General features: G+C 38.2%; 1 protein-coding gene across 4 annotated transcripts in view; it reads right to left on the bottom strand.

Moving 5' to 3' along the window:
- The window catches only part of KANSL1 (KAT8 regulatory NSL complex subunit 1), a 177,808-nt gene that overhangs the window by 27,856 nt on the left and 124,141 nt on the right, over nt 1–25,811 (bottom strand). For all 4 annotated transcript variants that reach the window (XM_045814109.2, XM_087854246.1, XM_045814108.2 and 1 more), the window contains 4 exons: nt 25,630–25,771; nt 17,666–17,770; nt 5,200–5,312; nt 4,284–4,479 (listed from right to left, as the gene is read on the bottom strand). In XM_045814109.2, the coding sequence (XP_045670065.1) occupies nt 4,284–4,479; nt 5,200–5,312; nt 17,666–17,770; nt 25,630–25,771 (556 nt within the window). The remainder of the gene's footprint in view (nt 1–4,283; nt 4,480–5,199; nt 5,313–17,665; nt 17,771–25,629; nt 25,772–25,811) is intronic.

Genomic DNA, 25,811 nt, shown 5'->3' with positions numbered 1-25,811 from the left:
GTTGAATTACTACACTGTATAATGGAAATATAACACTGTATGGTAACTATACTGGTATAGTGTAACTATACTGGTATAACACTGTATGGTAACTATATTCTAAAGAATGCTGTAGAAAATAAAAAATTCTAAAAAGAACTGTATGATCTTAAAAAAAATTAAAATAAATGCTATTAAGGCCAATCCAAAAATCTCATGGCATGTTATTTTAAATAACATATGTATTATGATATACTTGTTTTATAAAATAACTTTATCTAACAAAATAAAAAGCAACCCTATATTGGCCCCAGATTTATTTTAAAACTTTTATTGATTTGAAATTTCGGTATCTAGAAACTAATGTTTTAGATTAAGCTGTAAATCTCTACCTCACATAAGCAGCAGGGCAAGGAAATAAACATTAAACATTAATGATACATGTTTTAAGAACTTCCCACTTGAGTGTTTCTTCACTGGCTTAGCTAACTGCTAACATGCACCAAACCAGACCCCTAACAGTGATGAAATATGTAATACATAGCAGAATGGGCAACCTGTTCTGATCTGCACTAATATTACAATGGAATGGCGATACAGGAAGTACCCCCATGTTCTCCCCAGGCCGTACTGATTTCCATGGGAACCCCACTCTTCCAATGTCAAAGCTCTCAGTCCTCCCAACTCTGATATTCACAACACCCTGGGGATTCTTCCTTAGGACTAGTTTTGAAATCTACTGCATCCTGAGAGCTTTGGAGCCTTCAGACTGTTATTTCCTCTAGGATTACTATTGTTACTAGCCTTTCTTTCTGACTCCAGTATATTTTATGGCCAATCTACTCCAAACATAAACTACCTGCACACTTTATCTTTTAAAAACAGCTTATGGACACTTCACTGCTCAAAACTACAATTCTCTAAAATCTAGATGATAAAACCTAAATCAACAGTTTGGGCATTCAAAGTCTTTCATTATTTACTGATAGGTCTTATTCCTATTTATTTCCAACAAGTTCAACCTACTGAACCCCCTTCGTTGTAGTCACTCAATTGAAGATATTAATGACATAAAAATAGCCTTTTAGGAGCAAAAGAAATGTGCTACTACACTAAAAGTACATCTCAATTGTAAGATATATTGTAATTTAGAAATGCTGGTAAAACTTGATGGAATAAAATTCCAGCTGTGATTCAGCTAAGATGACTGTCCTGTAAAACTGAGTGAGTTCCCTAAAGTGAGTTTTATATTTGGATCTAGAGTGAAGCAGAGATAATTTAAAATACGTAGGTAAGCCAGTAACACTGACATTAAACACCTGTTTTTCACATTCTATACGCATAGATATACTAGTAACCACCTTTCTTGGGTAGGTAGGAAATGTGGTGGGAGGGGAAATAACAAAGGTAATTTGAGTTAATCCAGAAACATGAAGTTTCTATTATTAAGATTCTTTTTTTTTTTTAACTTGGAAGCAAATCCTATGACAGTGAGTGAGAACTCTCAATGCCATTTACCAACATCAGAAAATGGTTTATCTGTTAACTTCTTTGCAACTAGGCTCTGTCATCAGAAAGTTAGCTCCATGAAGGCAAGGACTTGGTTCACCAATGAAACCTGAAGAATACCTGCAACACAGTGGGCACTCAACAAAGTGCTGAATTAATTTGCTTGGCAAACCCAGCACCACAAGATGATAAAAGGCAAATATCACTGAGCAAGGAGAAACAGTGAGCAACCAAGATAGACAAAATGGCCTTTGCCTCCAACACTGGCAGAACTCCAGCATCTCTGCTATAACCAGCAAATGGTTTATTTCCCCGAACTCAATTTATTTCTTTTGTCTTATTTTCCATGTAGCTTACTTTCCATGTCAGGATGATGGTGTTTTAAAAACTGGCAGTGGAACCGAAGAGTCTTTAGTATGCTTTAGATGTCTCTTCAAAAGTACATTAGATTTTAGGCACAGACCAGAAGAATCTACTGTCAATAGCAACAAGCAAGATTTACTAGTTCACAGAATGCAAAGAATCCAGGAGGCCACCCTACACCACAGAAAATTTCTATAAAACCCTTAGATGTCATGACACAGCGGGACTAGCACACTACCAAAACAAAGGAAGGGGACAGTATTTCTCCATGAGGTTTTTTTTGTTTTGTTTTGTTTAGTTGAGGGTTTTTTTGTTGCTGTTAAAAGCATCAGAGTCATGATCAAAAATTACTTTCTTACATTTGACAGTGATATACTGTTTTCTTGCTTTCCCAAATCAACTCTTCAACCTTTAAGAAAAATAATCTAGATTTATAGGACTATTAATAAAAAATTGAGACTCAAATGTCAATATGAGAAACTTGCCAAATACCTTTTTCTTTTCTGGTATTTTGGTAATTCAGGAATTCTGAAGAATAGACTAGAGAAATATGGCACAACCTGATAGTTAATTTTAACTTACGATGTTTTCCTTAAAAAAAAAAAAAAAAAAAAACATGGCAAAGTTCTGCAGTCCAACTGCATACTATAACAACATAAGCCAAATACTGCAAATCCACTGTCCAAATATTAATGGTTCCAACAATTCTCTCCCCTCTTCATCAGCAGTTTTCTCACCAGCAAACAGAGTGTAAAAAGTTCTTTTTTTTTTTTTTATAAAGATTTTATTTATTTATTCGACAGAGAGAGAGACAGCCAGCGAGAGAGGGAACACAAGCAGGGGGAGTGGGAGAGGAAGAAGCAGGCTCATAGCGGAAGAGCCTGATGTGGGGCTCGATCCCATAACGCTAGGATCACGCCCTGAGCCGAAGGCAGACGCACAACCGCTGTGCCACCCAGGCGCCCCTAAAAAGTTCTATCGTAAGAAAGATTTCCCTTCAAATAAGCTATTTCTCTGCTCTCCTTTACAGAAGCATTCTTTGAAAGTGTTATCCTAAAAGGTTCCCCTCAATTCCTTGCCTCCCATCCTCTCCTGAACCCACTCCAAGCAGAATTTCACTCTTCTTCCATTAGTAAAACTGCTCACACAGATCTTGAAAAGCTCTAGCCCCACCACACCCCCAACAGTTAGTTCATAGTCTTCATCTAACTGGACCTGGCTGCAGCAGCTCACACACTATCCTCCCTCCTCTCTGACACATGTTATTCATTTGCCTTCCATGTGTCTCACTTTCTTCATTTTCCTTCTACGTCACTGGTCACTCCTTCCCAGTCTCTTCCTTATCCTTAGAATGCCTCAAGGCTTAATTCCGTCTGAGCTCCCCAGCAGTCCCTATTCCCTTGTCTGCTACATTTTTCTCCCCAGCACTTAACACTACAGGACATACCATTATACTTAACTTATTGTTTTATTTTCTGTCTCTGCCCACTAGAGTATTTCAGGAGTGCAAACATTTTTATCTGTTTTGTTTAGTGTTGTATTCCCAGTGCATAGAACAGACCTAGCTCGCTCGAGGAACTCAGTATTTGTTGAATGAGTGAACGACTGAACAATAATAAAAGTGCTAACAGAAACAGTCACTTTGCACCAGTAACTTATCAGCCAGAAAACCCCAAGAGCAAGTTACATGCATTTTATCTAACCCTCAAACAACCCTATGAGATCTCTGAGGCCTGGGGAGAAGGGAAGGGTCTGGGGAGGGGAGTAAGGGGGTGTTAACACGTTCCAAATCACAAAACTACCAAGTGGCAGTGCCATGATTCAAACCCAGGTTTATCCTCTTCAAAGTTAGTGCTCTGAACCACTGCATGGTATTAATTTTACTGAAGTATTACTTCATTAGTTTTGGAATAAATCCAACTCTGTTATTTGAAGAGGCAACAATCAAAAGTTTCCTGCACTCGTGAATTAATCTCCATTTTCTCTGTGAAGACAGTCACACGAACTTAAAAATTTTAATGGAGATTCTTAGTCGAAAGGAAAGCATGCCACATAGCCATTTTCAGTGATAACAGGACAACTGGGAAGCACATCACCCTCCTTCTAAGTGCTGATGGCAGCACTTAAACTTTTCTCCCATTTCTATTAAAGAGCTCAAGTCAGTGATTTCCAAACCTGGCTCAAGAACCACCTGGGAGTTTTTGTTTTTCTGAAAACAAGAGTCCCAGACCCAACTTCAGAACAACCAAATCAGAATCGCTAGGAAACAGGTGTCAGGAGCCCAGTATTTTCTCAAGTTCCCCAGGAAACTCAGGTGGTTAGCCAAGTTTGGAAAACACTAGTTAAATGAACCAAAGTTGGCAAGAGACTAATAACTCTATCTGAGCCTCTGGCTTACTGTTTAACAATGACCAAGTCTCACTGGTACTGACCTTCCTGGAAAGAGGAACGATGCTGTTGGGTCGAACAAGCCTTCGTTTCTTACAGCTCAGCACAGGACGGGTTCGGGCTGCCACACAGGTGCCGTCAGTTGATGAAGAAACTAGATTGAGTCGTTGCTTTTTTTGTAACTGTTCCTCAGCATCAGAGATGTCCCCTGGAATGTGGTCTGCCAAGATAGGCTGAAGACTATACAAGGGGAGGGAAGAATATTCACTTCTCAGAAGACAAGGAAACAAAGCCTCTTATACCGGTTCAACCTCCTCTGTTTACAATGTTCACAGACACAAGTATTCTGCGTGTCACTTCAAGTGCAAGTGTGTGCAGTGTCTGTGCTTATTTTTAAGACTCCTGGTGGACATTAACATCATGTCTGAAAAGTGCAAGTCAGTAAGTGACAAACTCAGGTTCCAAGTGATTAAGTTCTCTTCTACAACAGAAACACAAATAAAGAAAATCGAGAAAATTGCGACTGGTAAGAAAATGATTAATCCTGCAAATGTTAATGAGCTGTCTGAGAATCAGTTCTTCTGTAAAATTCGACTTTTAGGGATGGGTACACACTGTTCACTTGCAGAGGGATTCCTTCAACTTTCATAAATAGAGATGTACAAACATAGCCTTTAGGGATCTAATCCATCCTAGAGTAAAAGAGTTTATGTAAACACTTCTCAAGAATTCTACCAAGACTAGGACCAACCGTAAGGACTCACAAAAGTAGGACCTTTGATTTTTTTCTCCATGGTGAGTTAATTTTAGGCTACAGTAAGAAGCATGCACAATACTATTAAGCAATAAAGTTTCTGTCTTTAAACCAGGGTTAGTCCTGGCTAGGGATTACCAAGAGCCCCAAATTCATCTTTTACAAGCCTACTACTGTGCACAGGAAGTAGAAAACATAAAACTTACGTGTTAATAACTCCATTGACAGGTCTCAATGCTCCACATGATTTGGTAGACAATGACTCTGAAGGATGACCAGAGGCACCATGGTTTTCCAGTGGCTGAGAAACAGACTCAATCTAAAGGAGAAAGATAAAAATACAAGACAACATTTAACCAACAGCATCCAGACTGAAATGTGGCACCATTTCATCATTTAAATGAAACACCTAAAATTTCTGACAACCAATCTGCAAAATCAAACATGTATGACTGAGGGAAGAAAAAAATAACTAAGAGAACTGGCTTTTGCTTTGCGGTGAAGAAGGGTAAGGAACCAAAATATTCAACAGACGAGTATTAAGTGCTTACTGATGGGGAAATGCTTTAATGATTCCATGGAACAGAAGCTTAAGCAAAATAATTACATGGTAACAAGAGTCTTCAACTAAGGGTCAAGAAGGATACATAGGTTCAGTATCAAGGCAACTAAGAGACAATGTAAATGTAGTTACTACCTGCCTAACTTCACAGTTTATGCTGGAAACCTCTTTCTAGAAAACCATATTGTGTAAATATATATGCATATGCTAAAATAGAAAAAAATTAATAAAAGCTCCGTGAATAACTAATTACCTAATGCTATCAGTTAGTAACTACTGCTTCTGGACTACACAAATCAAATATATGCTTAGGTCATAAACTGAAAAAAAGGGAGGTGGGAAAGAATCTGGAAAAGTCTGAATCTATTTCAAAACAAATTATGTATTTATTACGCTCAAAAGGGAGAAGTACAGCCCTGAGATGTCAATCATATGGAGTCTCTGAGTTACAGGCAATAAAGCCACAGATACACTTATCTGTGTTCCTGGAATACCACAGGAAGGCAGTGGTCTTTGTCTCCTTATACTCAAAATGACTTTGAGGTGTGCTTAAGTTCTCCTCCCTCTAAATGCTACCAGTCCATATCAAAGACAGTATTTTGAGGCTGAAATTCTGTTTTTCAGTATTGTTCAATTTCTTTTTGATCTTTATACCCCCGGGGAGAAAACACCAAAGGATCTGCAGAGCAGAGCAGTTGTAGGCAAGTATGAAGAAAAGACAACAGAGGGGAGCCTGAGTGGCTCAGTCGGTTGAGTGTCTGCCTTCAGCTTGGGTCATGATCCCGGGGTCCTGGGATCAAGCCCCATGTCTGGCTCTCTGCTCAGTGGGGAGCCTGCTTCTCCCTCTCCTACCCCCCCACTTGTGCTTGCTCTCTCTCCTTCTCTGTCAAATGAATAAATAAAATCTTAAAAAAAAAAAAAAAAAGAAAGGATAATAGACTGGGAAGCTCATTAAAATGTTTTCATAACAAATTAACCAAAAAGCTAGATCAAAGTATATAAGCAGAAAAGACATAAGCAAACTACAATGAGTGAACACTGGGAAAATGTTCTTAGATATAGCCTGTACATGTACTCAAGTACCACAAAAATCCTGAACAATTAGATCAATGATGCCAAAATCATGGCAAATTTGGCACACATACTCATTGCCCTAAACACTGATTTCCTCTTGGAAAGTAAAGTGGTGTTAAGTAGCAAGACTTATACAGATGTTCATTATCACTCAATCCTAAAAATCTATCTTAAAGAAATAACCCAATAAACACATTTCCCAAAATCTTATACACAAAGATGATCACTGCAATGGTGTATATCAATAATCTAAATGCTCAACATCTGAGGCATAGTTATAAATTGCAGCACAGCAAATGAGAGTATTAAAAATAATCACAAAAGACATTTCTTCTTCCTTTATACCAAAAGAATATTTGAAGGTTAAAAAACAGAAGTCTTTGGGGCGCCTGGGTGGCACAGCGGTTAAGCGTCTGCCTTCGGCTCAGGGCGTGATCCCGGCGTTATGGGATCGAGCCCCACATCAGGCTCCTCCGCTATGAGCCTGCTTCTTCCTCTCCCACTCCCCCTGCTTGTGTTCCCTCTCTCGCTGGCTGTCTCTATCTCTGTCAAATAAATGAATAAAATCTTAAAAACAAACAAACAAAAAAAAACCAGAAGTCTTTTATGGAGAAATGATTCTGGAAAAAGATTAAATTCAAAATATTTTTAATACAACTGTGATGACTATAAATGTACATACACAGACAATGACAGGACAAAAATAGTGTTAGAGACCAATTTTTTTAGATAATATTTTTACATTAAAAAAATAGATAATCGCAAATATCCTCCTGAATGCTCATGAAGATTTACTATGCAGGGGAACCTCAAAAAACCCACACAAACATTAGGTATGACAAAGGGCTAGATAATCAGAAGAACTCAATATGCAGGTCGGCGTGCAGTCACGTGTGTGACTCTGGGGATGTCACAGCTTTCCTAAGATAACAGAAGTTCTGGTTCAGATGAAAACGTTTCCTTTCAACATGAAATTTCTGTGACTATGCACTTTTTGCTGGTTTAGTCATCTTAAGAACTTCAATCAATTTTACATTCACTTAAAATAAAAGCATTTAACATTAAATTATGGCAGAGATATGATCTATGTATCTACCTGTTTTACAAGGTGTCACATAAAAGTAACAGGTTGAATCCACATTTGATTAAAGTTTATTTTGTAGGGATTATGGGAGAATTAACTGTAAGAACACCTATCAAGACAAAATGGTGCCATTCTTTAACAAAATCTTATTTCGGAAAACCTTATATACAAAAAGTCTGAAGAAAAAGCACAAAACATCAGTAATCTCACGGCCTACAGACAACTACTGCTAACATCCTATCTTGTTTATCATACCTACAGAAATATATATTTAAATACCATTAATATTCAATGTGAATTTTACTGATTTTCTTAGAAGAACTTAAAACTTTCCTGGGGGCAATTCAGCCCCCAAATTAAAACTGAAAGCAACAGGGAAAACATTATTTAGCACAGAAATGTCTGTCAAAGCTAAAACAGCATATAGCAGGCAATCAAGAGCATGAACCTCAGAGGGAATGTGCCTAGCTTCTAGTCCCAACCATACCAGGAGGCACTCATTAACCAGAGGACAGTGGGATATCCTATAATCACACTGAGACCCAAAAGCAGGGCATTGGGGCAATTACGTTCATCACGCATTCTCAAAAGTAAAGAGCTTAAAATATTAACCCCAATCCTCTAACAGTGTTCCATCTGGACAAAGAAAAACACAACTCACAACACATATAATTTTACTTAAAGCTACTTATATGCATTCACTGTTAAGAAAAAGCAAACACTTCCTATCCTGTGGTCCAAAAGGGTGCAAAGAGAGAGAGTAGAGATACCTGAATAAACGCTTCACATATGTTAAACCCACATACTAACTCAAGCTCAATCATCACTACTGCGGTGGTTTACACCATTAGTATTCTCAGGAAACAAATGCATGACTCAGATATGGTCTTCCAATGGGAAACTGTAAAAAGGATCAAAGACTCTAAGGCTCTCCTGTCCAGAAAGCAGGACTTATTATTGAGCTTCTCTTGAATTGTATGTGGTATTCAGATACACTCTGAGGGTACATGCATCCCACAGCCAGAAAGAAAAAGAGCAGACAAAGAGGTGTAGAGAATTTCTGTTAATTCCCCTTTTCCCAAAAGCAGGGACTCAGGGTATTACCTTTTGGGGTGATCTTAGAGTTAAAAGTAGCAAGAGGGTTGCTGAAGTGATTTCTTTCCTGACTGAAGGGACTAGATATATGGAATAAAACACAGCAATGAGATTCAAATTTGTTATTCATATAAAGCAGCCATCTGTCTGATTCATCACTCCACCCTTTTGGCCAGACCAATTAAGTATGACAAAGAGCCTTTAGAGAAAAGTTAAGTTAAATTAAGGTCTTATGGGGGTAGATTTTCTTGGGGTCTAAGAATCCATGCACCCTCAACTTATTCTGCCAAAAAGTAGAGAAAGTAAAAGGATAAATATCAAAGGCACACACTTAAAAACGCATAATCTGCACAATCTATGTGTATCTTTATTCAATTAATGCCAACTCAGAGCCGCTTGAAATAGCAATTTTTTAAGTGCAACACATTTGTTTAGAAAACTGAACAGTTCCATTTTGGTTACTTACTGGTTTTCTGACCAATGTTATCAAAAAGGAAAGAAAAAGCTAACTAAAGAATTCAACTTTTATTCATGGTTCAAAATAAATTACTTTTTGGCTTTACATCAATTATTTTCTGTTTCAAGCTCATCTCAATGATACTCAACATAGTCTTGCTTAAAATCACCAAAATATCACTGGCCCATAAACAGTGTTACCAGTCATTTCCACGAACTAGCATCATGGCCGGGAAATTGTACTAAATTGAGAGTGGAACCTTCTGAAAATTCCACTTCCATCAAGATACTTACCTAAGTTTCCATTTCTGCATTTATAAAATGGGACTATATGTGCCTCATTTTCCTGTCTCTATACTGAGGTTAAAAGAAAATCTATACAGGCGCATTCAGTTATCCAACAGACTTGTGGTTTCAGCTCAGGTCATGATCTCGGGTTTGTGGGGTCGAGGTCTATGATGGGCTCCACACTCAGCAGGGAGTCTGTTTCTCTCCCTCTGCCCTCCGCCCCCGTGCACGCACGATCTCTCTCTCAAATAGATAAATCTTAAAAAAAAAAAACAAAACTATACAATGATGTAAAAGTAATTTTGAATTTTTAAAATATGTATGTATGTAATCTCTACATTCAACATGGGGCTCAAACTCATGACCCCGAAGATCAAGAGTCGCATGTTCCTCTGGAGCCAGCTAAGCGCCCCTGAATTATTTATGTTGAAAAATTTCAATCAGCATGATGCTGTTACATACAAGTCCAAAGGCTACCTCACCTAAGATTTATATTTACCAATACCATTGAAAACACGCATCAAGAATCTAGAGAAATACAGTAACTGCTAAAAACAGTCCTAAATTCTTGTTAAACTTATTTATCCACATTCCTGTTTTAAGTCCTAATTAGTCTTTTTTTTTTTTAATATGGTCAATCAAATATTCCTCAGCCAGTATCTATCACTCTACTCTCTATCTCAAAATCCTTGTTGGGCCAATGCACTATTCATTGTGTCTGGTGATTGCAAAACTTAAAAAAAAAAAAAAAAAAAAAAGTTGTTTCTGCTTAACCAATGGTAGATTATAGTTTGGACTGTTTAAAAAGAAAAAGCAAGAGCTTACATTTTTAGCATGCCTTTCTTCTGAGAAAGCATTTATCCTCTGACTTGTTATCACCATCACTTCACAAAGTAAGGAAAGGGTAAAAGAAACGAGGCTTATTTTACAAATAGAAACAAATGCAAATAATGAAGTCATCTGTCAAAAGCCACAGAAGCAATATTTTGTTATACAAACCTCAATTTCAAATCTAGTCCTTTAAAAAATATTTACCCAGTGATTACCTTTCCTGGAAGAAAAAAAGGGATATAAGAAAATATACATGTCGCTTGCTCATTTGTGCAAAAGAAATATAGGAAAGCTAATCCAAAAACTTATGGAAATGGCCACCTACAGAAGGGGTGAACAAGATAGAAAGAAGGGAAAATGGGAAGAGGGAACAATAGTCTTCTGTATAGCTCTGACTCTTAGAAATGTAGTAATGCTTCACATACTCAAAAAAATAATAAAGGGGTGCCTGGGTGGCTCAGTCAGTTGGGATCGAGCCCTATACTGGGCTCCCCGCTCAGCAGGGAGTCTGCTTCTCCCTCTCCCTCCTCCCAGCTTGTGCTCTCTCCCCCTCAAATAAATAAAATCTTAAAAAATAATAATAATAATAAAGATCAACTGGTGTGTGTGGGAGAGAGAAAGTGGAATATCACAGTAAGAAAAGAACCTAACTGTATTATGAAACAATTACATATCACACTGAAAGGATGAGAAAAATAACCTAACTGAAGTATAACTTCAGAAAATAGTATTTTGACTGCATGTTATAGGGCAAAGATATTGTACATAATACTGTCCTCTGGTTAGTAAATACATTTCTCACAGGGGTATGAGTTGGCAATTATGAAACTACTTTATGTAGTAAAAATGAGTATCAATTAGGAAGGAGGAAGGCTGTGGTGTTGGACTGGTATCAATATGAACTTACAGTTTTTAATACATATCCATATATGTATGTATGTGTGTATGTGTGTATATGTATGCTTTAGCACACGTATGTTTCCCAGCTTTGTCTGTTGAGAAGTCCTAGAAGCAACGCTGCCAAGCAGCAATGAGCACAACCAGTACCAGATCTTGGTTTCTGAACTCTGTTGCCCAATAAAAGGAAACAGGGCTGCAGCAGGTAAAATACAAGATGAGCTTGGAACATCTTTTGGTGCCTAAAAGTAAATACTAACTGAGGGGAACATGCCGGAAAGACACAGGAACCAAGATAAAGAGGCCCAATACCAAAAAGTTGCCTCAACAAGTGGAGCAACTGAATGTATAGTAACAGTAACAGATTATAATCCATAAAATAAAATATCCATGAATCCATTCTGATATAACAAGTGAATGACTGAATAAATACATAAATAAAAGAGAAAAGACAGCTTTTCCTAACAGGATTCCAACTAACAGATGCAGAAAACAGAAAATCACCATTCAGTAAATACCACAGTAAAACTGTTGCAGGCAAAAGCCACTAGTAGATGATAAAATTGTGGATTTTTTTTTTAAAGATTTTATTTATTTATTTGACAGAGAGAGACAGCCAGCGAGAGAGGGAACACAAGCAGCGGGAGTGGGAGAGGAAGAAGCAGGCTCCCAGTGGAGGAGCCTGATGTGGGGCTCGATCCCAGAACGCTGGGATCACGCCCTGAGCCGAAGGCAGACGCTTAACGACTGAGCCACCCAGGTGCCCCAAAATTGTGGATTAAACTATAATGAGCAACAAAATATTACATGAGACAGACATTCATTAAAAGGGAAAAATACTAACTTTACAGTGGGGAAGGCTGGCAGGCACCACCTTAACCAAGTGAAAGAAGCTATCACCACCAACATCATGTATCCCCAGTATGGTGCACTGAGAAGGGCACAGTATCACTTCTGTGGTATTACTAAGCTAAATGCATAACCTCTATTTATGATAAAACATTAAGAGACTCCAATTGGGAGGAACATTATACAAAATAACAGACCAGTATTTTTGTATTAAAGCTATGAAAGACAACAAAGAGGAGGAATCATCACATATTGGAAGAGATTTAAAGAGATAGGACAATTAAATGCAGTGTGGGATTTTTGGACCCCTATCCCCCCAAAAAATCAGAGAGAAAATAAGGGAAATTTGAATAAAATGTGAATAGTACTGTATCAATGTTAATTCCTGGTTTGGTGTACAATGATTACGCAAGTTAACCATACTACAGGAAGCCACGTGAAGGGTGCATGGGGCCTCCATGTGCTACTTTTGTAACTTCTGTAAGTTTAAAGTCATTTTTTGAAAGTTTTAAAAAAATGAAGAAAAGTTTACCTAGTATTTTTGAGTAAAGCAAATTTCCTTCATACACAAATCTTGTGATCAGTCTACAGCTGCCTGTCACCTTACAGGATGAAGTATATAATAAGCTCATTAAGATAAATGGAAAGTCCATTACGAATTGGCCCAATCATCCAACACTCCATCAAAGAAAAGTATCTGTAGTTCCTCCACAAAGCCAGGCTCTCTCAAGCCTTTCACATCATACATACAGTACCCTCCCCGTCGAACTCGTTCTCAATCTTCAGCAAGTCCATAAGGACTCAGCTCAAGTACATCCTTCCTTATTACACTACCTTCCCTGACCTCCCTTAGAAGTGAGAATTCTTCCCCTCTTTATTCCCCTGTTACATGCCTGTTGAAAGACTATGAAGCTCTCAAGGGAAGATACCTGGTTCTGCTAATAGGTGTTTCCTAGACACACGGCACAGTCTGGAACAATAAGCTTTTACCAAATGTTTATCATGGACCAAACGCTGTTAAAAACATATTCTAATTCTTCGGTAGTTAATTATCAACCATTCTAAAGGGGTACAGAAATAGAGCCACTCTTACCTAAGACCCTTGAGGGGTGATGTGTCATGGAAATTCATACAGACTTTTACAAAGTCATACATTGTATGCACTGGGTTAAGTGCTTCAAAATCAAATACAAATCCAAACCCAAAGAATGTGAACACCGAGAGTGAACTGTAATGTAAACCATGGACCTTGGGTGGTTGTGATATGTCAGTGTAGACTCATCAGTTGCAACAAATGTACCACTTTGGTGGGGGATACTGGCCATGGAGGAGTGAGAGAACACACGCACAGGGGAATGGGCAGAGGGAGAGGGACAAGTAGATTGTGTACTGAGCGTGGAGCCCAATGTGGGGCTCAGTCTCGCAACCCTGAGGAGATCATGACCTGAGTCAAAATCAAGAGTCAGATGCTTAACCGAATAAGCCACCCAGGTGCCCCATGATTCTTTCTCTTCTGTAAGTTTTCAACCTGCTGTTTAGTATGCCAGTACACTTTTTATTCTGATACTGTACTTTTCAATTCTCCATTTTGTGTTCCACAAGTTCCACATGATTCTTTTTCTAGTTTTCATCTCTCTGCTGAGATTCCCCCATGTTTACTATCTTCTTTAAATCTTCAAACATTATTTTTATTAGATGCTTTTAAATTCTTATTTCCTAATCCTAATCTAGGCCATTTCAGGATCAGTTTCTACTGTTTTTTTCTCATGACTAAGGAAGACATTTTTCTGTTTACCGATAGGTCTAATAAATTGTTATTGTGTAATATATTGTATATGATATGTTACAAACTCTGGATTCAATTAATTTTCCTAAAAGCATGTTGATTTTTGCTCTAGTAGGCAAATTTCTATTTGGTTAGAAACCACATGGACCTTGATTTTGTAGTTTCATGCCTTCACAGAAACATATTAGAGCCTATTTTGGATTTTTCCTTAATCCTATGGTGAGTCCCTTAGTCCTGGGAAAGTCTTTAAATCCTAAAGCATGAGCCTTCCTTGGTTTCAATTTAAGGCCCAGACCCAAGGTATTTTACCAAGTCACGGTAGAATTCAAACGCCACAATTCTGGGGCAGTGACTACATTCTCTGCTCAGCTCTTTCAGCCTACCACATGTTGCTTTCTACTAGGCTCTATCAAAACTCACTGAACATGTGAAGTTCAGGGGTTCGATTAGCTGAAAGATCGCAGAGGGATTTACATAGATTTCGGGACTAAGCCCTCCACCCTCATGACTCCCTCTTTGCCATTATTCCTTCCCTCAATTTCTAGCTACTTGGCAAGGGTGACCTCCAACCTCTGACAATATGGAAGCCGATGAGATTGGGACTCTCTAGTCTAGAGTTCTAAAAACCCTGTACCAAATGGACTGAGGAGGCCCTCATCTCTGAGAGTGTTTTCTGTCTGAAATTTTGACTTTCTCTGGTAATTTTAAAATGCATTCTTCCTACCTACTAATAGGCATATAGGTTCCAAGTTAGCTCTTTTCACTCATTTATTCGTAATTGGGGAAAAGGAGACTACTATTTATTCAGGAGAGGGAAGTGGGAGGAGAAAGAAGGAAAGGACATGTTTTAGAACATGGGAGAACAGTTCTCAACAGCTTTATACACTTCCTCTTTCGAGGAACACACCCTTTTTGTTCAGAAGGTTTTTTAATTTCATATCAGAATTTATTCGTGCAGCAGTTGACTTTATCAGCACCTGCAAAGCCCTTAGTTTCTCTCCTCCATGTATTCTACCCTTTCAAACTGCCTTTGAGTTGTAAGTCAGACCGAAGCTTGTTTGTTTTTTAAAGGGGCATTTTATTAGGAGTTTCTCCCTTCTTCTCCCGAACTACTCTGTGGCATAAAAACCCACTCTGTCTCAGGGAACATTTCCTGCTTGTCTCGATGGCTCTAAAAAGGCTCACCCATGCATTCAGTCTCCAAAATAATTCAGTTTCCGCAATATCTCTACTGTGCTCATAACCATAGCAGATATATATTGGTTCAGTCAAGAAACACTCATTCAGTTTGTAAATAAGGCAAAAAGATGATTATGTGTCCTTTCAGTGTAACACTTGAACATCATCTAAACAAGCCCTCCTAGGGTCATATAACTCTCAATAAATTACTTAACTTTGTTTTACTTACTATTTATACCTGATTAGGGCTCAGATGCCTCAAGTTGGATGTTTATTTTTAGAACACTGAGGACTTAAAACTGATCTGTGTCTAGTTGAAAACATAACTGCAAAGGTAATGGCTTTATTATTCTCATAGGATATTTTAAGTTTTGGAGGCTACTGAGCAACCTCATTCCAGCACTCATCATTCTCACCTTAATCAGTAAGTCATGTTATTTCCTTGAAAATTGTGTTTAACTTCTTGAAACTGTATCTTAATAGTTAAAAAAAAAAAAAATCCTCTTCGGCCTTTATTGAGTTTCAGAAACAAAAATACAAAAATGAACAACATAGCACAAAAGAAACACCTCTGACATAATTATTCTTAAACCACAAGTCTTCAAAAATGTTTTTTGAAAGGGAGGAATAAAAAAGGGGGGGGCAATAAATACTTCCATTATGGAAAAAAATTAATAAGCAAAATAGAAACGAAAAATAGGGTGGTTAAATGTGAGTATGAAAATTTACAGCTGCCCCTGTGTCAAGTGTGACTTAAGATTTTTTAAAACAAAATTGAAGACAAGGTATATATCACTTTTCAGAAAAGAATCTGGGTAACAAAGAGGGAAATTAAAGATGTAGCTTAAGGATTACCTTAAGTGCTACAAATATAACTCTAAGTAAGCCAACTGTATTTGAGCAACCAAAACTACTACATGAAACAAAGGTGAACAGTCCAGTCCCTACAATGTATTACAAACCTACAGTGAAAAACTCTGCTTGGCAGCTGACATATTAAGCATGAGGAAAATGATCTTGACTTTCAAGAACCATATGATCTAATACTAAGCATACTCATGCAAGTAAATGGTGGGAAGGAAAAGGGACAAATCTCTAAGGGGTGCACACACATGCACATATGTGAACATGTGTAAATACAACAATGAGAATCAGAAACACAATGAGACACTGTCATGTCCTATCCTTCATAAACACTGAGGTGAGAAAAACTTGACTACAAGAGATTGTCCAAAAATCTTTGGAAATCCTAAATATACAAATATATAAATATCTTTACAAAATTCACTCCCAATCATGTTTGCCTCAAATCTCACATTTCCTGTACCTCATACCACCAAGCACCAGCTGACCTTACCCGTGTTTTCTCTCAGACTTACAACTTTTTTTCTTGGCTAGAGCGATCACTAAAACAGTTCACAAATCATTTGTAAAAAATAATTCTATAGATAGCATATAATGAACTTACACTATGGACTTAATACTAGCAAAAATCTGGCATTCTACTCTTTAATTTATTTTAAACCCTTTTCCAGTTAAGAACCATTAATCTTGGGACACCTGGGTGGCTCAGTCGGTTAAGTGTCCGCCTTCGGCTCAGGTCATGATCCCAGAGGCCTGGGATCGAGTCCTGCATTGGGTTTCCTGCTCAGTGGGGAGACTGCTTCTCCCTCTCCCTCTGCCTGCTGCTCTGCCTACTTGTGCTCTGTCAATAAATAGATAAAATCTTAAAAAAAAAAAAAACACATTAATTTCTTAATGTCCTCACATTTATCCCTGGCTTTAAGTTCTCTCATTAGAAAAGTTAGTTTCCAGCATATCACGTGAATTCCTGCTTAAAATGATAATAATAAAGGATAACAAGCTTTGTTGATTTGCCAATGCAATGAGAGTAGCTGGTTTAATGCAGGATTTAAAGATCCAGCACTCTAGCCTCCCCTGGAATTTCTAACAAATTACTTAAATCAAGAAATGTTAATATTCATAAAAGCTAATGAGCTGCTGGGGGGGGGAGTGAAACAAAAAAGTGCTCTTGGGATTCAGAAGTTAAAGAAATTTGGGTTTTGAGAGAAACAGAGAAAGAAAAGGAATCATGGAAGAGGAAGATGTGGGCTAGGCTCTAAGGATATGGAAGATCATAGAAAATGACAGCTTTACCCTCATTACAGAATTAAACGGGGTAACTGAGAGAGAGCTCTTTCAACATCTCTGTGAGTGAAACCTCTAGTCCAACCTTTTCATTTTGTAGTGGCCCAGGAAGGCTGTCTTTCTTGTCAAAATATCCAAGCCCCACGGTCTCCTGATTCTCAGTAATACTCCACAATGCCACACTTGCTCTGGCTGTGTTGAGTTAGGAGCTGCTTTTAAAATCAAGGTCAACTACACAGCTGCAGGAGGAGCCCTGTGCCACTCTATTCAGGAATTCAGGCCTTGAAATGCCAAAAGTGATAAAAGGGGATATAGTCCCCTTCCTTCAGCCAAAGCCAGGATCCTTGTTATACAGAATAAACTGTGTACTGATGCAACCCCCGAATTCTCATTTATTCCCCCTTTTCTGCCTTTTATACTTACCAGTTTATCATTCCCATGATCTGTCTTCACTTCAGAACTAAGTGGAAGAAATAAGTCTGTTGTTGTATGCTCCGGGGGAGGTGCCTCTCCAAGAACTATCAGCCCCTGCAAGACAGAGAGAAAAGCAGCATAAGTGAGTCGTATCATAAGTCACAAATTTAATTTAAGAGTTAACAGCACAAGAGTTAGGGGTAGGCGACTGGTTTACCAAAGCCCTTTTCCCTTTTCCTATGGTTCTGAAACAAAAATACATCTTTGCTTTCCCAAGAGTTATTTCAACACAAAGCCTAGCAGCAGCAAAGAGTAATGCCTAAATCAGACCCAAGCTTCCCCCTTTTCCCACTTGAATGCTGTGACCTACATAAGCTTGTTACCTTTAGCATCTTTTAATCTGGACTCTTTAGCGGAGTATGGTACTTTAAACTGTATTATTACCGAAACTATACCGTAATAACAGCAGCAATGCAGTTTTTCTAGGTAACTTGATCACAGATGTGGCTTAAAGATCACCTTAAGTGCTACAAATATACATGACAAGCCAACTGCATTTGAGCAACCAAAACTACTACATGGAACAAAGGTGGAAAAGTCTAGTTCCTACAATATATCACAAACCAAGAACTTAAACAAAACTGTTCCAAAGGCACCTGTTTCTCATAAGCAGAAATAACACTCCAGATTAGGTTCCTGCTTCACAATTTCAAAGTCAGATCTCACATTCATCCCAGGAAATAAAAAAATGCAAAAAGAAACTTAAAAAACGATTCCACAAATCCTATCCAGTCAGCAAGGACCCAGCCTGGTAAAGACAGAAGTGAGCTTACAGCGTCTTACAGTGTAGAACAAACAAAATGCCACACACACGAATCTCACCATGAACTCAGAGGTAACCAAAACCTAGTTCTGACACTGTGTAACAGAAAGACTGGGATGAAAGTAACCAGGGCTTTCTGTGTGTCTTTGATTCTCCTTTTCTGATCTAGAAAATAAGGAGATCTGCCTGATAGGACTCTCTTAATGGTAATTTTGTATTAGAATCACCTGGGGAAGCTTACCAAGCTATACCTGCCCAGCTTCAACATCAAATCTACTCTGAGTCCCTGGGGTTAGGGCTGGGTATTCTACATTTTTTTAAAAAGCTCCACTGGTAAGTCCTAAGGCAACCTCTAAATTTAAACATATTAGACTTGATCAGTCTTTTTTTTTTTTTTTTAAAGATTTTATTTATTTATTTGACAGAGACAGAGACAGCCAGCGAGAGGGGGAACACAAGCAGGGGGAGTGGGAGAGCAAGAAGCAGGCTCATAGCTGAAGAGCCTGACGAGGGGCTCGATCCCGTCACGCCCTGAGCCGAAGGCAGACGCTTAACCACTGTGCCACCCAGGCGCCCCTAGACTTGATCAGTCTTGACTCAGCATCGAATCCCGCAGTGAACATCCTAAAATACAGATTTCAGGGGCGCCTGGGTGGCACAGCAGTTAAGCGTCTGCCTTCGGCTCAGGGCGTGATCCCGGCATTCTGGGATCGAGCCCCACGTCAGGCTCCTCCACTGTGAGCCTGCTTCTTCCTCTCCCGCTCCCCCTGCTGTGTTCCCTCTCTCGCTGGCTGTCTCTGTCGAATAAATAAATAAAATCTTTAAAAAATAAAATAAAATACAGATTTCAGGACCTAAAGATTTTGACCGTATCAACTTGAGCTCCCTAGCCATTCTGATACAGACTCTTGTAAGCCAGTGAACCACATGATCCATTCCTGGGGTCCTTTCTAACTCAAAAATCTCTATGAAATAGGGGATGCAAAGAGATGAAATGGAGAAGGGGGAGGGATGGTATTAAGAACGAGCAATGGAAATCTACCTGTTCCCCCCCAAAAAATGAAGAAAAAAACACATTTACAACAACCCCCCCCAACACCTCCAAAAAAGAGAAACAACACTTACATATCCCAGAGTAAGACTATGACTAGCCTATGTAGAAAATGAAGTGGAAACTCCTCAGAAAGGGAAGAAAGACCATTAAGAAACATTTGCCCTAGCTTTCTAACTGAAATTTCTCTGGCTAAAAGAACTGCTGCAAAATATTTTCTTCTCTCAATCACACCATAAAACAGACTTCATAAACTTAACCATGTCAAAGTAAAAACTATTCACAAAAACCAGTTATCCTGCACACTATTCTCTTAAAATAGTGCATTCAACATCTTTCCTGCTTAAGAGCCCTAGTTAGTTACACCGGTCCCATTATCTCCTAGAAAATATCTGCATGTATATGAGGTTGCTGCCACTGAGAGGGGGGTTATTACAATATAGTAACTAGGTAAATAAAGGCAATTAAAGGTTACAATACTACCTGCTCTTATGTCCTTTGTTTATATTGATTCTACCATTTTTTTTTAAGATTTTATTTATTCATTTGACAGAGAGAGACAGCCAGCGAGAGAGGGAACACAAGCAGGGGGAGTGGGAGAGGAAGAAGCAGGCTCCTAGCGGAGGAGCCTGATGTGGGGCTCGATCCCATAACGCCGGGATCATGCCCTGAGCCAAAGGCAGACGCTTAATGACTGCGCCACCCAGGCGCCCCCTGATTCTACCCTTTAAAAATACATTTATCCAAAATGTCATTCATCCTTTCAAAGAGCTTGTCAAATCCAAGTCCCATCTCCTCCCTTGGTTAACTGAACCCTACTTGTTTTATCTACATTACCAGAGTTCCTAAAGCACTGGAATTACATCCTACATTCTGTGTATCTGATTCTCATTTCCAGAGCAAAACCTTGGGCCAATTTATTTACTATTGCCTCAATTTGTTTATTTTATTAACTAATGTTAAGCCCCTTAAAGAGTTAGACAAAATACAAATATATTTCAATCCCCCATATTCCCTAGCAGAATCATACATCAAGAAAGGAAATGTGTAACAATTGTTTCTTGAGTTTTAGGTTAAAACTTATTTTCCCTGAACAGGAATATTAAGTTTATATTAATTATAGCCAGAAGCCTAAATAATCCAATTACCAGGTATAAAGTTACTCCCTCATTTTTTTTTTAGGTGAGAAGGTAACTCAGGATATAATAGCCATTATTTTCCAGAGAGAGAGAACTTTTTCCTTAAACCACTGAATAATTTCTTAAAATAAACACCTCTCTGAAAGACAACAAGGACACTCTCCTGAGATTTATAAGACCTGGTAGGGACCATTTATTCCCCATCATTTTATAGACCCAGAGAGGATGGAGGCTGAAGGTCATGTCAACAGGCCAATCAACTGCAGACCTAGGCCTAAAGACTGAGTCAAACTACTCTTGTTCTTTCATTCATTCAACTCAAGCCATCATACAGGAGAGACATAGTCTTCCACCCCCCTGTATCCCCATCCAAACCCATTCCTGAAAGTGCTTACATTCCAATATTGGGGAAGACAGATAATAAACAAGATGAATAAACAAATTTTATGTAGTACATTTGAAGGTGTAAAATGCTAAAGAAGAAAGGACAGTGTGAGGATTAAGTGGGAGTGGGCATCTCGGGGCTATTACTGCACTCTATTTCTATATTTAGAAATACTTAAGACAGCAAACCAGCAGAGGCCAAGATACAAAGACTGGGAGAGTCTCCCCATCCTTCACCACTGCTCAAGTCAAAACCAGGATCATGCGTAGTCCCCCAGGTCTAGAAAACTCCTACACAAGGATCCAAGGAATTGAGATGGGTCATAGTTGCATGCAGTCATAATATATCCTTATAAATTATTCCTCTGTGGAAACACAAAGCTGTCCTATAGAAGTCAAAAAAAAGGAAGAAAAAAATAATATGAACCAAAATTGAAAAAGGAAGAATTGGTAGAAGGAAGCCTGATTACAAAACAGGGCAAAAGAAAGACAGCAAAAAGGAAAAAATAGAAAAAAGTTTTAGACTTAATTGTTTCTATTTCACCAATTTCGTATAATATATGGAGTACAAGATTAAAAAACATCACCTCTTAATTTATAATACAGAATTAAGATGCAATTCACATACTCCCTCCCCTTTTCATTCTGAGTACGTCAATCTTCCTTACCCATCTTAAGATAAATCAGTGATTTCACTGAAGATCAGTTCCACAGGAACCATCCCGGGTTACCGAGACAAGACATAGCTATCCACAATGCCTTATATAACCCTGTAAGATGGGAATGTCAACTGCTTTATATCATTCTTAAAAACAAAGGTGTATTTCTATGCTTCTATTATTCCATTCAGCTCCTTTTCTATCCAGAAACTTCAATGCTCTTCTGCCTCTCACTCCCAATAACATGTCCATCCTTAGTTAGCAACTGCTGTGTAATCTCACAGATCACTCAGAAGAGATAAAAGAAAAACGGTTATGTTTTGTATTAGACATTAGAATGTTGAAGGCTGTGTTAAGAAGTCTCCTTTAGCAACAGAACCCACCTGGTCCCTGTGCTTTCCCCCTCAGTTTTATTTAACAGGTATGAAATTTCAATAAATATGCTCGAGACATATAAGGAAGATGACAGAACAGCAGTGTTAGATAAAAAAAAATGCTTTGGAATTAGATAAATGGCTCTGAGTTCAAATTTAGCTCTGCCTCTTACAAACTTGTAAGGAGTAAGATTTGCTCTGTGATTAAATATACATAAACATACCTGTCTGTGTACACACTCCAGGTACATAGTTTTCCTTTCTCATTCTATAAGGCAAGGGAGCATCTTTAAAAAAAAAAAAGCTCACTGAATATGAAAATTAAAATAGTAAGGAGCAGTGCACAGAGGAGTTCTTAAACACTGTATCCTTTCTCCAGAAAGCAATAGGAATCACTACTCCCAAAAGAAACTCTCAAGATTCTCTCAACCTAGAAGTTAATACTTTATTTGTGACAGAAAAGAAACTGGTAATCAACTAGTGGTAGTTCTCAAATTCATTTTCTTTTCTTTTCTTTCTTTCTTTCTTCTTTTTAAATATGTCACTTTAAGAAAATTAAGGTTAACATGTTAAAGAGGAAATCCTTAAAAAGAAAAAGCTTCACCCTCTAATTCCCCCACCTAAGACAAATTATAACTCTACAGTTGACTACCAAACCTAGATTCATCTCATGAAAAGGCCTGTACTACCCAGGTAATCCTAACAGATCTTGGAGCAGGATGGGAAATGGAAACATCAATCCACTTTACCAAAACACAGGCAGTTAAAAACCTCCCATTTTAATGATTCAAACAGTATGCAAGCTCTTAGAAGCAACTAACTTGAGCAACAGTCAAATGCTTGTACCTCAGCTCTGTGCTCACATGTTTACTTGACCATGAACAAACTGCTTACTTCTCTTACCCTCCACAGGTTTACCTTTACATGTGTAAATAGTAAAACGCTTAGCACAGTGCCTGGCACATAGTGAATGTTCAAAGACTTCTATTATTATAGTGATATGAGACCAGACGCATGTTAATTTATCTTCGGGGTAAATTTTATTGCTTATATGTTATACAGGCTTGAACAGTATCCCTCCAAAATTTATGCAACCTAAAACCTATAAATGTTATCCTTATTTGAAATCAGGGTCTTTGCAGATGTAACTGGGTTAAAATGAGCCCTACTGTGGGCCCTAAATCCCAATATGACTGGTGTTCTTTTAGGAGGGAAATGTGGGCACAGACACACAGAGTTTAACAAGATGGCCAAATGAGGACAGACAACCCCAAGCCTGGCATTTAATTGGAGTGATGCTGCTTTAAACGGAGAAACACCAAGGACTACCAGCAACCACCAGAAGCTTAGAAGAAGGAAGGAAAGATTCTTCCCTAGAATCTTCAAAGGGAGTGTGGCCTTCCCTATACCTTGATTGTAGAATTCTAGCCTCCGGAACTATGAGAAAATAAATTCCTGTTGTTTTAAGCTTACCGCTCAATTTGTGCTGTTATGGCAGCCCCAAGAAACTAAAACATTTGTTTTAAACAGACACTGTAGAAATATAAATATTTAATAAAGTTGTCGATTTTCAACATATTACTTATTAGGATTATCATTCAACTTTTATTCTTCCTATCACAATTTTGTAACAGACATTATTCAGACTGCAGACCAAGAAAATATATTATCTTGAATGCCTTATTTTACAGACCATGAAAACGGAGGCTCAGAAAGGTTCAGTGACTTTTCTTCCCAAGCTTATACAGCTATATGGTAGCAAAGACAGGACTAGAACAAAAGATTATCAACCCCAAGCCTGGCATTTAATATATTACGTTCTGAATAATAAAATTCTTGAAGAGTCAATAATTATGCATAAAACTCCAGAATAACCACTTTCCAGATATTTAGAAATACGTAAGACTTTTCAAAGTTTCCCAAAACTGCTGTCATTACTGCTGAGTTATGAGCTAAAGAATAAAACAGGAACCAAAAGTGAAGTAAGAATATCTTCTCTGGGTGCCTGGCTGGCTCAGTCAGTGGAGCATGTGACTCTTGATCTCTGGGTTGTGAGTTTGAACCCCACACTGGGTGTACAGGTTACTTAAAAAATAAAATCTTAGGGGGAAAAAATCTCACACACAGCTAGTGAGACTGTAAACCGAAGCTGTTGCCAAAATACTTCTCCGAAGTATGCATCAAGAACATAAAAGTATTCATGATACGACTTAGCTAAAGATGTTTATTATGATATGCTTTATAATTTTAATAAAGGGGTAATTAAAATAGTCGCCAAGAAAGGTAATAGAATGTAGCCAATAAAAATATTTCCCCAAAAAAACAAGAAGAGCACTCCAGTGAATTTCTGGAATAAAAGCTTAGATGACATATATGGGAGGCTGCAGAACTTCAAACTCTTGTCATTTTATCTTGTCAGTTGGTCATCCTTTAACTTCTGGCCTACTAATTAATTTAATGTATACAGTCCACACAGTATAGCAATTTTCTGAAGGCTTTGACCAGCACTAAGGCAGGACAAAAAAAGTGTTGCAACACTTATTTTTAAGAGCAGTAGACTCTTCAGCTAGCTAATAGAAAAAAAATCTTGAATGTAAGCTTCACAAAAGTAGGATTTTTATTTACCACTGACCCCTCTAAAGAGAACAGTGCCTGGTACATGGTAGGCACTCACCTATTTGCTAAATGGATGTCTTTTCCATGCACATTTATCCCTCAGTCAAACCCACACTGAGTAAGGGACTGTTTTCTTTTCTTTTTTAAAGATTTTATTTATTTATTTTGACAGAGATAGAGACAGCCAGCGAGAGAGGGAACACAAGCAGGGGGAGTGGGAGAGGAAGAAGCAGGCTCCTAGCGGAGGAGCCTGATGTGGGGCTCGATCCCAGAACGCCGGGATCACACCCTGAGCCGAAGGCAGACGCTTAACCGCTGTGCCACCCAGGCGCCCCAGGGACTCTTTTCTAAGTTGATTTTTAAAAATAAAAATTTTAAGTATTAGTAATAGTCACTATCCAGTGTCACTATCAAAGATAGAAGTTCTATGGTAAGAATCAGGACTCTGCAGATCAGAGGACACAGAAAAACCAAAATCCCAAACACCAATGTCTAATTTCACTGGAACAGTCTTTCAGGAAAAATCTTATTTTTCCTTAAGAAAGCAAGGGAACCTTAGTGGTAAAACAGAAATGCATCTAAGTAAAAAAGCAAGATGATATCCTCGGTCATCACTGCTTTTCCATAAATATACAAATACTGAGTTACATCAATGGCTTACGTTATACAGTCTCTTTCTTATTTTTCCTATTAGCCCAAATACAGGAACTGTTTTGTTCTAAACACATGTTCAATTTACCATTATACTCAAACAGTGTTGTGTGCACTATTCTAAACAACACCAGGCCTTTAAACAAATTAAACCACTATATCAGATCATATTAAACCCTTCTCTCTGACACAGTTAAGAGTTATTGAGGGATGGGGAAAAAAGGATAATGGTTAATTTTTAGGTGGGCTGAAAAAGACCAGACATGTATCTCTTACCTTATTAGCACGTATCTGTTTGTAAATGTCTGTTTGCTGCCGAATTCGATATTCCAAGTCAGAAACATGAGCCTGAAGCCAGTTCCAGCGGCTGACAATCGCTGCTCGGTCTGCCGCCCATCTCCATTCTGACCTGCGTCTCCTAAAAGGAAATAAACTCAGTGAAATTTAAGAGTAGCAGC

Source organism: Ursus americanus, chromosome 23 (genome assembly GCF_024610735.1).
Source record: "Ursus americanus isolate L20-20 chromosome 23, mUrsAme1.1.p, whole genome shotgun sequence".
Lineage (NCBI taxonomy): Eukaryota > Metazoa > Chordata > Mammalia > Carnivora > Ursidae > Ursus > Ursus americanus.
This window is presented reverse-complemented; position numbering and strand designations above follow the sequence as displayed.